Here is a 16,663-nt window from a genome sequence, read left to right on the forward strand (position 1 = left end):
AATGCTTTAACTTTTGCAACCGTGTAAATAATAAGGCATCACATCATCTCACGTGGTCGTTGTAAGTGGGTGTTCTTTGTTTTTATGTGGTTTGTAGTCTTGCATGATGCCCACATACCCTTTTGAATGTTTTCTTACTGATGCCATTGTAGAAATATTTGCTGGTGTAAAAGGCTCCCATGACTATATTATGCAACCTGAAAGTGTCCAAGAAAAAGAGGAATAATATTTTACCATTTCTTTAAATGTTTTTGAAAGAAGTCTCTTATGCTCATCTATTTGATCTAAAATACAGTAAAAACAGTATTATTGTTAAATATTACATTTTACAAAAACTTTTTTATTTTATTTAATATATTTTAAAATGTAATTTATTCCTGTGATGGCAAAGCTGAATTTTCAGCATTACTCCTGTCTTCAGTGTCACATGATCTTTCAGAAATCATATGCTGATTTGGTGCTCAAGAAACATTTATTCTCATCAATATTGAAAATTATATTTAAGTAGCTACTTAAAATAATTTAAAACAGCTACTTAATATTTTTTTTCTGGAGAGAGTTTTACAGTTTTTTTTTTTTTTTTTTTTGAGGATTTTTTTCCAGGATTCAAATGAACAGCAATAGAAATCTTTTGTAACATTATAAACGTCTTCCCTGACACTTTTGAGCAATTTAATCCTTGGTGAATAAAATTATACTTTCATTTAAACAAATAGATGTGTAGGCAAGTATCGTGTCCCATACTCTGAATTTGTGCTCTGCATTTCACCCATCCAAGTGCACACACACCCGGAGCAGTGGGCAGCCATTTTTTTGCTGTGGCGCCCAGGGAGTGATTGGGGGGTTAGGTGCCTTGCTCAAGGGCACATCAGTTGTGGGTAATAAGAGTGGAAGAGAGCGCTGTTCATTCACTCCCCCCACCTAAATTTCCTGCCAGTACTGAGACTCAAACCCACGACTTTCAGGTTACAAGTCCAGTTCTCTAACCATTAGGCTATAATGACTAACTGTGCAGCAGTTAGCAGTTTAATTTTTATATATATATATATAATTTCACCACACTGATTGCTCACTAAAAACTCTGCAGTCATCATGTTTTCTGCCATTTCAAGTTTGCTTTTGACGTTACATAAAGTGGTATCTAAGGGGGTGAGTTGTTTGTTTACTTTTTAATTAGTCTTCCCATTAACGCCATTGGTGTCTTCATTCTGGCCGACATTCGAAGAGAACGAAAACAAGAGGCGGGATTTATCGCACAAACCAATCATTTCCAATCATAACGGATTATATCTAATCATAGTGCGAAGGAGGCACTGCCTCCTCTCATGTGACTTTCCCCCATTCATTCTCAATTACTCCCCACTAAACCCATCGCACGCTTTAGTGGTTCTGCTTTTTTTCTATGAGCTGAAGGGAGGCACAAGAGATGCGAACTCCCTGCTGTAACTTCACCTGCGGGTGTCGCTGTTGGATAGTGTTTCTTTTAAAAAAAAAATTAGTGACTTTTACACACTTGTTAATGTCAAATTTTGTGACATTTGCGTTGTTTTATTTTTGTAATATCGATTATTTTCTCTCGTTTTTTTTGAGGAGGCACTGCCTCCTTTAGAGGAAACGCCCCTGCTGTGTGGTGTATTTAAGCGCACCTTTAAAAGGGTCTGTTTCTGGTCTAAACACCAGGCTTTAGCCCTAAGCTTCTTTAATTCTCTATTCACATGATTTTAGAAATATCTTCAGTTTGAGCAGCACAATTGCAGGTTTAAATTCCAGAAGAGAGACAACACTTCAAGATGACCTGCCAGACATCCTTCAGCTGTCTGCTCTCAGACAGAGATTTATAAGTCAATGCTGAGCATTGATTCAGACCTGTCTGCCTAAAGTCTAAATATGAAAACAACTGGAGATCCATTCAGTTGAGAAATCTCTCTTTGACCCTTTGCACTTGTTATTAATTCCATTCACATTGTATAAATTCCACTTCAAACCACCAAGTTTGCTCAAGGTTCACATTGTTAAAGGCATCAATAATTTATTTAAAGACCCCCTGTGGTGAAAATTAAGTTTTTGATGTTGTTTATATGTCTATGTGGTGTTTTTAATATGCTTTACGACAAACCATGTGCAAATTCATATGTCAGCACCATTGCTGAGTATTTTTTGTTTAATACTGCAGTAAAAAAAAAAAAGACCGTCTCAAACCAGCGGTTTGAAATCGCTGGTGTCTGTGACGTCACAAACTACCTTGTAAAAAATCACGTCAACGTGCCGGCGGGCTTTAGAATATCATTAACAGCAAACTAGCTGGGGAGCCTCGAGAGAAGCCAGGTTATCCCAGTATATTTTCCTGTTGATATGAAAAATCGTGTGGATTTAGCAATATGGTGGGTGTATGATGTATATTGCGATGTTATGATGATCTATATGCCTTTCTCCACTGACTGTCTGAGTTGTTGAAAGCATTTGTAAGGATACTGATTGTTAGAAGGCAGCTGTCTGACTCTGGAATGGCGAATGTGAACATGGTTTGTGTAACAAGGCAACACATTATTAGCTGTTTGATAATGTAGTCAAGTAAAAGACTAATCATATTAATTACAGTTATGTGTCCGATGTTGTAAAGAGTGGTACAATTGTGCAGCGTTTACCTCAGTAAGTTGACCGAGTGGATCTCTGAGCTGGCATGAGTGAGTGGGGGCGGCAAATTAGCATATTCATTGATCCGACCAGCGATTTCTAAATGAAGCAAGGGTGTAGAGTTACATTCAAGCTATTTTAATGCATGAAGAAATTTTTTTCACAGGAAAAAACGTTTAGATATGTAATTTTGGTGATCAAAGATGAGTTTTAAGGGATACAATTATTGACTACAGGGGGACTTTAAAACACACATAAGGGGCCAACAGCTGTTTCATGCATTGCCTCATAGTTTCACCTGATAAACTCCTAATCAACCTGATGAGTTGGATTTATGCTTTGACAGTTTAAGTGGCAGTCGAAGAGGGATGATTTCATTATGCTTGTCTTGTCTGTCACTATATTTGCAGCGTTAATAGTCGATTCTTGAATTATAGGGAATGCAATTTCCTGAGATAACATGTAGGTGAGCATCTGTTTTTCACACCGATGTCACCGTGACAGAAGAGGCAATCATCTGTGTGATTAGAGGGGTCTGGTGCACCTGTGGCAGCAGCATGGATTCCCCCAGTGTTTCCATTAAAGCAGAAACCTCAGTAGACATGGTTTGGCTCCTTCAGTGCCAGGGACTGATGTTCCAATGAGCAAACTGAGTGTGAAATGTCTGGTTCTTGGCACATGAGGATGCCAGTTTCTCGTTCTGCCCTTCAGACTGTGTTGTTTGCATGGTTGAAGATTATGAAGATTACCGGAAAACTTGAATCTTTCCTTAGAACAGCCCCGGACATGCTTGGCAGTTGTTGAAGCAGACACAATGTGTTAAAGCCAAGTCCTCTAAGCATTAAGAGCCATGTTGGCCTGAAGTTAGTCTCTAAATGCATTTGTTAACACTTTGCTATAGTATATACAGTAGATATCACGAACTAATGAACCACAATTCTTTACAGCATTTTTTAATTTCGATTATATTATTGAAACCGTAATGTATCGGTACCATATAACATCAGTCAATATTAGAAATGTTGGTAACACTTTACAATAAGGTTACTTTGTTAACATTAGTTAATGTATTAACTAACAAACTAATCATGAGCAATACATTTGTTACTGTATTTGTTAATTTTTGTTAACATTAGTTAATAAAAATACAGTAGTTTATAGTTTGTTCATGTTAGTTTACAGTGCATTAACTAATGTTAACAAATACAAGTCTTGATTTTAATAATGTATTGGTAAATGCTGAAATTAACATTAACAAAGATTAATAAATGCTGTAGAAGTGCACTTCATTATTAGTTCATGTTAACTAATGAATCTTATTGTAAAGTGTTACCGAAATTTTTAAGTGTATTGTTATTAGTTTTATTAGCCTTACCATTAATTCTGAGTTTGACAATGTAGTATTAAAAACAGGATGTGGAACAGAAGACGGATTATAATTAATAGGCCGATGAATGATTCAGCCCTCAGATTATACATGAGATCACATTCTTTCCAGCTGTGCCAAACTCCAAACATCCTTCCGATTAAGTCAACATGGATTACCTGTTTGACCCAGCCAACTACAATATATGCAAGACAGGACTTGCAACTCAAGTAGTTTGCTGGGGAAGAAGGATCGTTAGTGTGTATCCCATTATGATTCCAGCCATTTTATTAGTGGAATGGCTTTAATTACATGCATGACTTGCTTTGCTGCCTATTCTGTCATTTTCTCATTCTCTGCCGGAGCCAGCGGGTGCTGTAATGCAGCACTGTTGTTTTGTTAATTGCTTTGGATCACTGACCGATGGACTAGCAGTGCGAGATGCATTTTGCCATGTTGTCTCGTTTGTTATTTGAAGGTCTAGACCTTAATTAGCCAAACAAGCTTCTTTTTTCATCTGTCTATATTACAGTCTCACAATTTCCATTTATCTTGACATAGACACCTGCTCACACAAGTAATGAATTCCGCTCTTTTATTATGGTCGTTATTTCTCAGCCACAGTCATTAAATATCACCGGGTTCGTTGGACTCGAAGCGTCCTGTGTTCTGGACAACAACCTCAGGAAACCTTGTTCTGTGGAATATTACTCCACTGCAGTAACACCGAGATCCCGGGATCAGTCTGATTTATTAATTATTCTCTCAAAGGTTGATGTTGGCCATAATGATTGCTTAATTATTGAACGGTTCAATAAAGCTCATAAAACAAATATTGCATCGTCAGCATCTCTCTTCTCAGTTTTATTATTGAATTCATGTTACTTTTGCAGTTTGTCATGTGTCGACGCAATGCACTAAGCATGGAAAATGATTTGGATACTAGAATAGGGTCCATAATATATGGTATGCAAAATATGATTAATAAATAATTATGCAAAGCTCAGTTAAAGGCAAACAATAATGCAACGGTCAACCATTTTAAGCTTTAATATAAATTTTGTATAAAGACAAGGAACTGTGTATTGACACAGTATTTTCTTTCAAATCAGTCATGTTCTAGTTCCAAAGCTTTCCTAGTGCTATGGCTAAAGGTTCAGGATGAGCTCTTATATAACTTGAGTTTGCAGTAACTAACTTTGTCTAATGAATTTGTGTCAGCTTCTAATCTGGCTTTGCTTATCTGTGAGCCACCTGAATTGTCTGTGATCATGACAACTATCATGTGATATCTATACTGTAGAAGGATACTTAAACTTGTTGCACTTTACTCATGACCTGTGTTTTTAACTTTTGTGTTCCTCTATTTATTGATTGATTGATTTTCTACTTTCTTTTGCAGCCTACCATATTTGGGACACTGATTGAAAAACCGCTGGGGGATCACAATGCGGTAAGCAAATCAACCTCTCTTTATTCTGTGTATTAATGTTTGAAGAAAAAACACAAGCCACAAAAGATGTAATGGGTAAAACATGGTTTTGACACATGTAACACATTTAGCTTTCATTCAGTTTCCTCAGTGTGTTATTCGTATGGTTTCAGTTCACCAAGCATCTGAACATTACAAAACAAACAAACCTGCTGTTTTTTTACTGTCACCGATAAAGTAGCTTTTTATTAACATAAATACTTGTTTCTGTAAATCCTGTGATTGTTTAACCTTTGAAATGGAGAAAGTATTTTTGCTCTAGACAAAAGTTGGCCAGCCAGCGGCAATATTCAGTATAACACCTGATTATTTTTAGCAGATGTAATTAAATGTTCCTCTTGACAAATTAACCACATCAGACAGAGTTAGTACAGAATCAGGAGGAGGAATGCAAAGCTTACCAAGTAGCAAGTGACTCATGGATCCAAGTACATGAGGAAACCGACAGCTATTCTTCATTCATCAAAAATAATCAATTTGTCATATTGTTTGTCATGTTGCTTCCTTGCCCTTTTATGGCTTATGTTCTTTACTGATCTGTCATTTGTGTGTAACAATGATGGTCAGGACTAGTGCAGGATGCAAATCAATACCCAGAGGTGAACATTTGCACTACTTTTGTGTGTGGTGTTTACAAAAAATCTGCATTTTATTAATTTATTCAAATTTTGCCTGCATTTTCATATGATGATATTTTTTATTAAGTTTTGCGCAAACCAGTATTCAATATTCAAGTATTCATGTTCATTTAGGTTTATATTCAGGGCTATGCAGCAGATGAACAGTTGCTCTTTGAGGCAACTCTCTCTGAGTCTTGAGGATGCTCACAGTTGGAGATCATATTGTATTCAGTAAAGTTTTGGGCACCAGGCATGCTTTCTCTGCCTAATGAAACCTGGGAGAATCCAGCTTGCCCACAGACACACAGGAGGATCAAGGCCTAATATTATGCTAACGTATGCGTGTCGAACAATGGCTTTCTCCACGGGACTGTGCACCAGAGTCAGTCCACACATGAGATCAGTGCAGAAGGCTTAACTCCAATGAGATGAGCTTTAAGGATTAATGCAATTACAATGTGCCAAAGCCAAATTGATTTTTTTTGCAGTGCTTTTGTTCTCTGCAAACTTACGTTTTAAGATCTCTCATCCACCTTCTCTGCTGTAACGCATGATCTGTTTGCTATAGGGATGAAGGCAGTTCATGGGTGGTGTGTTTTTTAAAAAAAAAAAAAAAAAAAAAGTCTTAAGAATGATTGTATTTGGCCTTGTACTTCATGGTGACCTTATATTCACCTTATGTGAGTGCAGGAATTTTGACTCAATGACATGATATTATAGACAACATGGATTTTAAATGATTTTAGCTGTGACCTTTTACAACAGTTAGTTCCGGTCCTCGAATTTCATTGGCTGAATGGTGTTTCAAACGTCTAGCAGCAAAACATTGATTCATTCAGAAACTAAACACATCAGTAGCTGTGTCCGAAATTGCCACCTATACCCTCATTCACTATTCCCTACATCAGTCCACTAATATAGTCCACTTGAAGGAGTGAAAACGAGTGAGTGAATCGGACACTGAGTGCGCCGGAAGGGCTGCCGCTTTTGCATAGTTTGTGTTTGCTGTTAATAATTTAAAAACTTAGCAAACTGACAGCTCCAGTAGTAAGATGAATAGATTTATCTTGAACTCTGTCATAGAAACTATGTATAAATCTTAATTAATAATCAATTAAAATGGAATTTATACCTGTATGATATTACGCTGTAGCCACATTGGACCAGCAGTTTGAAAAAAATGGATGGATAGATGATTCAGCTGCGGGTGGCGTCTTCTGGTCAGAAGCGGGAATTCATTCAGTGCGACTGTCACAGTGCATTATGGGTATTCCCTAGCCGTTGTGCATACAACGGTTGTACACTCGTTATTGCGGAGCGTTGTGGGATTGAATGAGTGCACTCGATAATGTCCACTATGGTTTTGGGCAAATTATTTTAATTCAAAAATTATTTTTATCCCAAATTATTCATTCAAAACACTGATTCATTCAGGAACTTTATTGTGTGTTGCTTGGTCAGTGTTTAATTAGGCTAAACCGCAAATTTTCCTTTGCCTTTCTTTTGGAATTGGCTGAGCACATCTGTGATTATCTGCGATCTCTGCTGATATTCAAAACAGCAGGATTGGAAGTGTGAGATTACCATTTCTAAAATACTAAATATATTTAGGCAGTGTATGAAAAAATAGCTATGGTATAGGAATAGACAGTTATTAGTCTGTTTGTTGCTAAATGCATAACAGACCAGGCAAATATCTGTTGTTGGTGCAAAGTTTCTTTCTAAAGTGATTTTTGTTGTTGTTGTTGTTATAAGAATCACATGCACAATAGTCATAGCAAGTGCATCAGAAGAAATGGACAATTTGTGTTGCATTAGTGTATCATGAGCATTTGACTGATGATTGACTAGCTGCCCGAGGTTGTTAATTTTGGTTGGTGTCCCATGACAGTGGCAGGGCAGCTCAGCTGGAGCTCTGGAATTTTAATCAGTGTTTTAGGAGTTTTGAGGGGGAGGTGTCTGATTCACAGGACCAGTTAAGGACAAGCTTTATATTTAGAACACATCCGCACACCGTCTGAATAATACAGTAGTGACCACCAGCATAATGAGCAAACTCTGCAACAGACAGTTCACTGCATGACAGGGTCTTATAAGCTCTACAAGAAGAACCTTTTCACTTTATTATAAGATGTTAACGTCATAATGTGTTTTAAAGAGGGATATATAGTATAGTAGGGTTATAGTTTAATGCATTATACAATATTTGGTCTGTTGCACGTTTATCTATGAAAAAAAATTATATATACTTTTTGACATCTCAAGATGGCAAAATGTTTTTTTTTTTGTTGTTTTTTTTAAATAGAGTATTAAAGAATATTCATGTTTGCTTTTTTTGTTTGTTTTTTTTCTTCTGTGAGTTATTGGTTTTGATGCTCTGTGGGTCCTCGTATTCAGTAGGTTTTTCTAGGTCACCAGTAGCTAACGTCAAAAGCGTTTATTTGATGTCATGAGGCTGACTGCATTGCTATGGCAACAGAAAAAGCTTTTATGCCCACATGCATCCTTTGAAACAGTGTGTCTTCAAAAGAGGAGAAATCATTTTCAGGCAATGTTGCATTATTGATAATACCTCTGTGTTTTCTAGGCATATGTTAGTTTAACTAGTGACGTTTTACTCATTACCTCTCATGTTGAACAGTTCTGTATTTCACATGAATCATGATTGTGTATGTTTATGTGAATGATTCATTTTTGGTAAGGACTTCGTATCTATTTTGACACAAATATGGAAACTCATTTCTGCCACATAAGAAAAAAAATCATGCTTCTTTAATCATAATTTTTACATAAATGTTCATAGAAATTGAGATACTAATTATGAGATAAAAAAAATTGAAATTATGACAGTTGAAATTGACAAAAGTTATGAATGTCATAATTTATACTCTTAATGTCATAAATATGACTGTCATAATTTTGATGTATTTCTTGACTTATGTCATAGATATATTATAGTTATTATTATTTTTTTTTTTTTTAGTTAATAAAAACTTTTTGGGAAGGATATAGGACAAGCAAATTTCATGCTCAAAACAGTTAACATCATGCAGAGGTCTATTTCTCCCATATTTATACAAAACATATAACAAAACCTATAGCAGATTATATCACGTTACCAATGAGCATCAGCAATTTTATAAATGGCAGAATATATAATGAAAAATGCTCAGAATGCTTTATGTAATGAAGTATCTGTCCATTTAATTTTTGTAGTAGGCACACATATATGTCACACATGCTTCAGCTGGTTGAGAGAAATCCGAGAGGATTATCATGGAGTCTGCCAGGCTTTGGTGCACTGCCAACTGATGCAATGCCACTCAGTCAATCTAACGATGATGCATTACGTAACGAGTCAGAACTTGTTATTAAGTCCTTCATTTGGTCTATATAGCAGTGCTTCTCTCAAATCATGACCTAAAAAGAACTCTGTTCTGATGTACAGAGGAAAAAAAAAAAACAAAAAAAAAATGCTAAATGCAAATAATAAGATGCAACTAACCATACAGTACTACATCATTTGGATAACTTTATCAGAGAAAATTATTCCTAATTTCCCAGTTTTGTTGCAAATTCTGTCACTTGAAGCTGGACAAATTGCATGACATACCAACATCCTTTATGATAAATAATAATGATTTCTGTTGGGTCAATTTATATAAATAAACAATTTAAGCTACTGTTCAAGTTTGTGGTTGGTAAGATTTTTAAATGTTTTTAAAAGAATTTATGATTTTATTTGATCAAATTACAGTAAAAACAATATTATTGTGAAATATTACTATTTAAAATTTTCTATTTTAATATATTTTTAAACATAATTTATTTCTGTGATGTGAAAGTTGAATTTTCTGCATCATTACTCCAGTCTTCAGTGTCACATGATCTTTCAGACATTCTAATCTGCTGATTTGCTGCTCAAAAAAACATTTCTTATTATCATCAATGTTGAAAACAGTTTTGTGGAAATTGTGATGCATTTTTTTTCAGGATTCTTTGATTAATGGAAAGTTCAAAAGAACAACATTTATTTGATATATTTTTTAGTAACATTTATATAAATTATTATACAAATTATTAAATAAATAATAACATTATTTCTTTTAAAAAACTCTTACTGAACCCAAACTCTTAAATAATACCATATATTAATAAACATACACTGAAAAAAAGTTGCTGTTCAAAAAAGGTTGCTGTTTGGATTTAAATAGGTGAATACTTAGAGTCTATGACTGGATCATTATTGCTCTGATTATTATTATTTTTATTTTATCATATTGTGATTATTATATTATTATGTTGACAATGCAAAGAGTCAAGCACTTTGTAAAGTCTACTCCAGCACATCCCAAAGACTTTCAATGAATTTAAAGTCTGGACTAAGAGTGTGAAACTGATTCTTCATGCTCCCTCCCAACTATTCTTTCACAATTTGAGCCTGATGAATCTTGGCTTTGTCATCCTGAAATATGGCCATGATGTGTCTTCCTACATGGTTGTTTAAGAAGTGAAAAGCTACTCACTCCATCATTTAGGGTTAAAAGAACTGTTCCCAAACATATAACACACTAGAAACATAATAATCACTGCAATAATGATCCAATCATAGACTCTTAAAGGTGCTGTATGCGATTTCTCAAATTCGTTGTTGAACACTGTTGATATTTGAAATCAACCCAAACAAACCCACCCCTCTCTTCATTGCTCCGCCTCCAAAACTCAATCCTAACCACTCCAATCCTAACCACCCTGCTCCGAGTCGGTCTCAAACCCCGGCCCGATCGCTGCTGGCATGCGAGGCGAATGCACAATCAATGACACGAAGCACCACATTCTCTAGCGGTTGTCAGTGTGCAGCAATTTAACTGCAAAACTCTCACTGTTACACACGCAATGCAAGTGGATGTCTGTTTATCACAGCTGACGCGCAACAAAATCCTTCACGAAGCGCAGATGATGAACGAACGACAAAGAAGCACAAAAAATGAACATACAGTACACAAGAGTAAATACAAACAAGAGTTTGTTGTTAATCGCCAACAGCACAGCAGCTCCAGACAATCAAAACCATGTTACTCACATGAATAGCGGGATGAAAGCAGTCTCTGCGTCTGTTTTCAGGCCTTCCCGCTTAGCTCTCTCCAGCGCTGGAAAGCTTTTCTAATATAAACGCGGGTCCTAAAGCGCTTGCTCAGTCATAAACCTTCATTCCAGTGATATTCTTTTGAACTGTTTTGTATTGTGTCCCATCTCTCATTCTGCAGTTTTTTTTTTTTTTTTTTTTCCTACTTATTTTCAAATCTCCCCCTTGCTCGTTCTCTCTCCTCGACCGTCATACGCCCCCTAATCTGATCGGTTAGACGTTTGTTGTTGGAGTCGGCCTGACTAACTTCCAAACAGTGTTGTTGGAAAAATGCATACCTTACCTTTAAGTATTTGCCTATTTAAATTGAAACAGCGACCGGGCAGTGTATATTAATAAAGAAAGAATTATTATTTTTTTGTTACTTATGTATGATAAACAAATTTGGTGTTGGATCACCACTTGATCTCCCAAAAAATAAAATAAAATAAAAAAATAATCTAGCTTCTGAACCAAACCAGTGAGAAGCAATCACCCATGTTCCTGTTGTTCTCAGAGTGAACATTCCTGTGGTAAGCTTCGTGGAAGTTAAAGAGAGATGGTTGAAGGTTTATTTATGAATAACCTTACCCGCTTGTATGAGCGTGCTTCAGATTTAATGCAAGCAGATTGAGGTACTTGAATGTCAAATGACCATCTGGTGCTTCAGCACAATGTGATACACTGTGATCAAGGAAAGCAAACAAGTCTTTATCTTGCTCATAAGGTGTTTGGCTTTTTAGAAAGGAGGTGGCACGCATTCTTAGCTTTTTAATTCTAAAGCCTGTACTTGAAGTTACCTGAAATAACATTTCTGTGTTTTTCTATGTTTCCTTAATTCATCTGCAGATAGCATGTGCCCTTTTATCATTAACAGTGTTTTTACAGACAAAATGCAGTACTCCCTTTGGCCCACAGCCTTTATACAATAAAGTCAATTTATCCTCTCGTGAAAAAGATTTACGCGTCTGTCTCTGACAGCAAAGCTTTTGTATTAGTTATAGTGTTGGCACAAACACACTCTGCAGCAGATTGCATCAGCACAAAGATGCATAAAAAGAAGCGTCTACACAGTGATTCGACCAACCCCATGTCAAAGGGAAAAACAAAATAGGAAGGCTTTAAATTTACTCTGCACTGACATTGTGAAACAAAGTGTTGGTTTTGTGTGGGGGGAAGCGCCTACACGCAAGCTGCTCTGCTCGTAAACATGGGGCCGAGTGACCTTCCTCTGAGGATGTTTGTCTTCCAAGGAAAGGCTGCTTTGATGACTAACTGACTCAGCACTTTTGTACAGGCTGTGTTATGCCCATGTTATGGATGGGCTACAACAGCCCCCAGCTCCCCCGGGATGAATTTCTCATGTTTGAAATGTAATAACAAACAACCTTTTGTATTTAATGACCTAGAACACCGTGACGCAGTGCATCTTTAATAATTTACATCTTTGTTCAAAATGCGTAAGTGTTATGAAAACAGAATCGAGGTCAGGGGACCAATGAATGGATGAAAACAGTGTACGTTTCAGTGTATTCATGTATGTTTTATACATTTTATAGCCATTGATACGTTCCAGTGCAAAACTAGATCTATGTGATCTGTGACTCCAAGTCATTTTGAAGACAAAATGTTCGTTTATACATTTGGCTGATGTTTTTATCCAAGCTGTACATATTTATCACAGTGCATGTTATCTAGGAATTGAACCCATGACCCAAGCGCCACATTAGATGAAGTATGGAAATTTCCTAACATGGCTTAGCAGTCCTGAAGCTCAGCGACGGTCTTCACCTCATGTGAAATGGCCTTCACATAAGGAATGTCTGGGAGTATCCTTCAACCTCTTCCAACTTGCATTCAGCAATCCAGAAGGAAATGACTTTGGCTTACAGACTTATGGTCCTGGCTTAGAAATAACACTGGCCAAGATACCATTGAACAGTTTAAGAGGATTAACTAAAATCTGAGGGGTTATCTAATTGTGTCATGAACCTGAGGCCCAGGCTTTCCACTTACAGTGGCCCCAAAAAGCATTTGGACACTTAAACCACACTAAAAAATGCATGAATTTAATTGCATTAGGTAACAAAATATTAAACCAGGTGGCAAACAAATTGATGCCAGAGCTTTTTTTCAGAACTAATGTGACTTTTCTGAGTGTTTACAATGACAATCAGAATTTGACAATCAGAAAGTATCCAAGTACTCTATATGTTTTCCGCTTCCTTCACTGAGAATCATAGGAGATGTGGACCCTTGCCTTCTGCATCCCATTTAGACATTGTCCCCAGACAACCATTATTTCCCTCCGTAGCATAATAGTTCCTCTGCCCCAGATCAAGCACATATGGCTAAGTGTTTTAGTAGATTTCTTTATACAGCCAACGACTGCTGTTTAACAAAGCAGTCGGTTTTATTACTGGCAGTTTTTTCTATCCATGTCATGAATTGTTTTGTTCAATTTATATCAACTGAATTTCTAAAAGGAAGTCATATAGTCTTATAGTCTGGCAGATTGAACTGAGAAAGAAATGAAAAGTTAAATGATGTGAAATTCACTGCCTTTCTACATCGACTGGTTTCACCTGATGACTGTCACATGTCCATCAGATTGACTTGTAGCACATTATCATTCTTCAAGCTCATAGGAAAACCCCTTACTCCCACTAGTTTTTAGGCTCCTCCATCTGATAGATGTCATGTGTCTGATTACATTGTTTCACAGAGAGAAATAGTAACTTCACCCTTGTGAAATCCCCACATTCTGTTTCCATTTCCTCTTTCTTTTAATTCTAAGAGAATTATGTTGTAGATAATGAAGTCAACCAAAATTAGCTGTAAACCAGCAGTTTGGAAACCTCGGGACATGGCATTATTGCATACATTTCTCTGTTGAGGGGAGAAAATAACTTTCCGTGATTCAAAATATACTCAATCTGGATGAACTTTTGGGTGAACTTCTTGTATCTAGGAAAACCCTTTTAACAAGAGAAATTGCAGTCTAGAGGGTTTATTCATGAATAATGTAGAATTTGCAACATTGTGTATTAGTATAGATAAACTGAGGTATGGCTTTACTTAACTAAGCAGTGTAAGCCTTAGCCGAGACAAAAGGTACTTTTAGCCTGAAGGATTTGTTAAAGATTTCTTTTTTTAGATTCTTTGCCCTTTTCTTTTCAGTAAAAAGAGAAAGATAATGTTTTATTCATGCTGTACCGTAGCCTGTAGCAAGCTAAGAATTTTTCTTCTAGGTGAGATTAGATATGTTAAGTCATTTGTTAAATTGTTCAACAGGATAATAGGCTTCAAATTTGCATGCGAGCATTGCCTTTGATTGCTTCATGTTTACAAACCTTTCAAAGACAAACTGTAAGTCTGCAGCAGCAGATAATCACTTCCTTCTCCTGTGGGAATGAAAAGCTGACCTGTATGGAAATGTGCACTTTCCATCCATTATTATTTTTTGAATTTTCTCCTCCTTTAATTTTAACGGCTTTTTAGGTCTTGTTTGGTGAAATGGAACAAATTAATTCTTTATTATAAACAATTTGCCTCAACTATGTACACGAATGAGCCAAAACATTATGACCACCTGCCTAATATGCTTTTGGTCCTCTGCGTGCTGTCGAAACAGCACCGACCCGTGGCACTGAGGTGTCTCGTGGTAGCTGGCACCAAGACTTTAATAGCAGAATCTACAAGTGCTGTAGGTTGTGTGGTGGAGCTGACGTGGATTGAACTTATTGGCCCATCATATCCCACAGATGCACAATTGAATTGAGATAAGGGGAATTTGGAGGCCAGGGCAACACCCTGAACTATTCATCATCACTGTTCCTCAAGCCATTCCTGAACAATGTGTGTAGTGTGGCAGGGCGCCTTATCATGCTGAAAGAGGTCACTGGCATCAGGGAATACCATTGCCATGAAGGAGTGTACCTGGTCTTAAACAATGTTTAGCCAAGTAGCATGTGTCAAATTTACGTCCACATGAATGGGCCCGACTCAGGGTTTCCCAGCAGAACATTGCCCAGAGCATCACACTCGCTTGTCGCCGTCCACCGGTGCATCCTGGTGCCATCACTTCCCCAGGTAAATGGCATGCATGTACATGACCGTCCATGTGATGTCAAAAAAAAAACAGGACTCATCGGACAAGGCGACCTTTATCCACTGCTCAGAGGTCCAGTTCTAATGCTTGTGTGACCATTGTAGGCACTTTTGACGTTGGATAGGGGTCATCATAGGCACTCTGTTCTGCGGCTACACAGCCCCATACGCAGCAGAGTGAGATGCGCTGTGCGTTGTGACACATTTCTCCCATAACCATCATTAAAATGTTGTGTGACTTGTGCCACAGTAGACCTTCTGTTGGGTTGGACCAGACAGGATAGCCTTTGTAGCCCTTGTGCATTGATGAGCCTTGGGCACCAAACACCCTGTTGCCAGTTTGTGGTTTGTCCCTCCTTGGACGACTTTTGGTAAATTCTCACCACTGCTGACTGGGAGCAACTCACAAGACTTGCCGTTTCAGAGATACTCTGACCCAGTTTCCTTGTCATAACTATTTGGCTCTTGTCAAAGTTGCTCAGATCTTAATTCCTAACCATTTCTCATGCATCCAACATGTTAATTACGAGAACTGATTGTTTGCTTGCCATCTAATTTACTCAGACCTTAATAAGTAGCCTTGTTAGGAGATGATCAACGGTATTCGCTTTACCTGTGACTGATCATAATGTTTTGGCTCATCAGTGTACATTTTATTCATATGTATACATTAAATATAAAACATAGTTTTGTGTTTGTGATTATCCCACCAAAATCATTAAATAAAACGTTAAATACAATAGTGTTAGTAAAGGTATAAAAATATATTGTCTAGTATTACAATTTCATGTCTTTGTTATATCGTATCATTATTTATATTTGTATTGCACCACATTTTGAGTTCTTCATGGTTATGAACTAAGACCAATGTATGAAGAGTGTCCAGTTGAGGGACAGATGTTTGTCTTTCACTCAGGAGACTGTGACTTCAGATATGCAGTCTTTTATCTTTGGTGTAGTTTTAATGTCATGCTAAGATTGTGAATGTGATAATCTCTATCCACCGAATAAAATTTCCTGCTAAAAAAGTATGTTTGCATGGAAGTACTGGGAGATATAAAGAAGGCCCACATGTAAGATAAATTATGACTTTTGAGTGATTCTAATGTTCAGTTTGAAATGCACAAATGTCTCTTAACTGGTAATTGCTGTTTAAGAACAAGTAAATTAAATTTGACTTGAATGTGCTGCATGGGAAAACTAAAATGATAAACATAATAAGGTAATTAGAAACTAATCTTATGTGACAATCAAGTTCTTATTGACCGTTCGCAAAGACCCGCCCCTTTTAGTTACTGTTGCTATGTCTGACAAGC

The 16,663-nt window shown here is 36.8% G+C and overlaps 1 protein-coding gene across 1 annotated transcript in view; it reads left to right on the top strand.

Moving 5' to 3' along the window:
* rasgef1ba (RasGEF domain family, member 1Ba) overlaps positions 1–16,663 on the top strand; it is an 83,752-nt gene that overhangs the window by 23,828 nt on the left and 43,261 nt on the right. The window contains exon 3 of the mRNA XM_051894028.1: positions 5,403–5,453. Coding sequence (XP_051749988.1) covers positions 5,403–5,453 — 51 coding nt within the window. The remainder of the gene's footprint in view (positions 1–5,402; positions 5,454–16,663) is intronic.

The sequence above is a fragment of the Ctenopharyngodon idella genome, chromosome 5 (assembly GCF_019924925.1).
Source record: "Ctenopharyngodon idella isolate HZGC_01 chromosome 5, HZGC01, whole genome shotgun sequence".
NCBI lineage: Eukaryota > Metazoa > Chordata > Actinopteri > Cypriniformes > Xenocyprididae > Ctenopharyngodon > Ctenopharyngodon idella.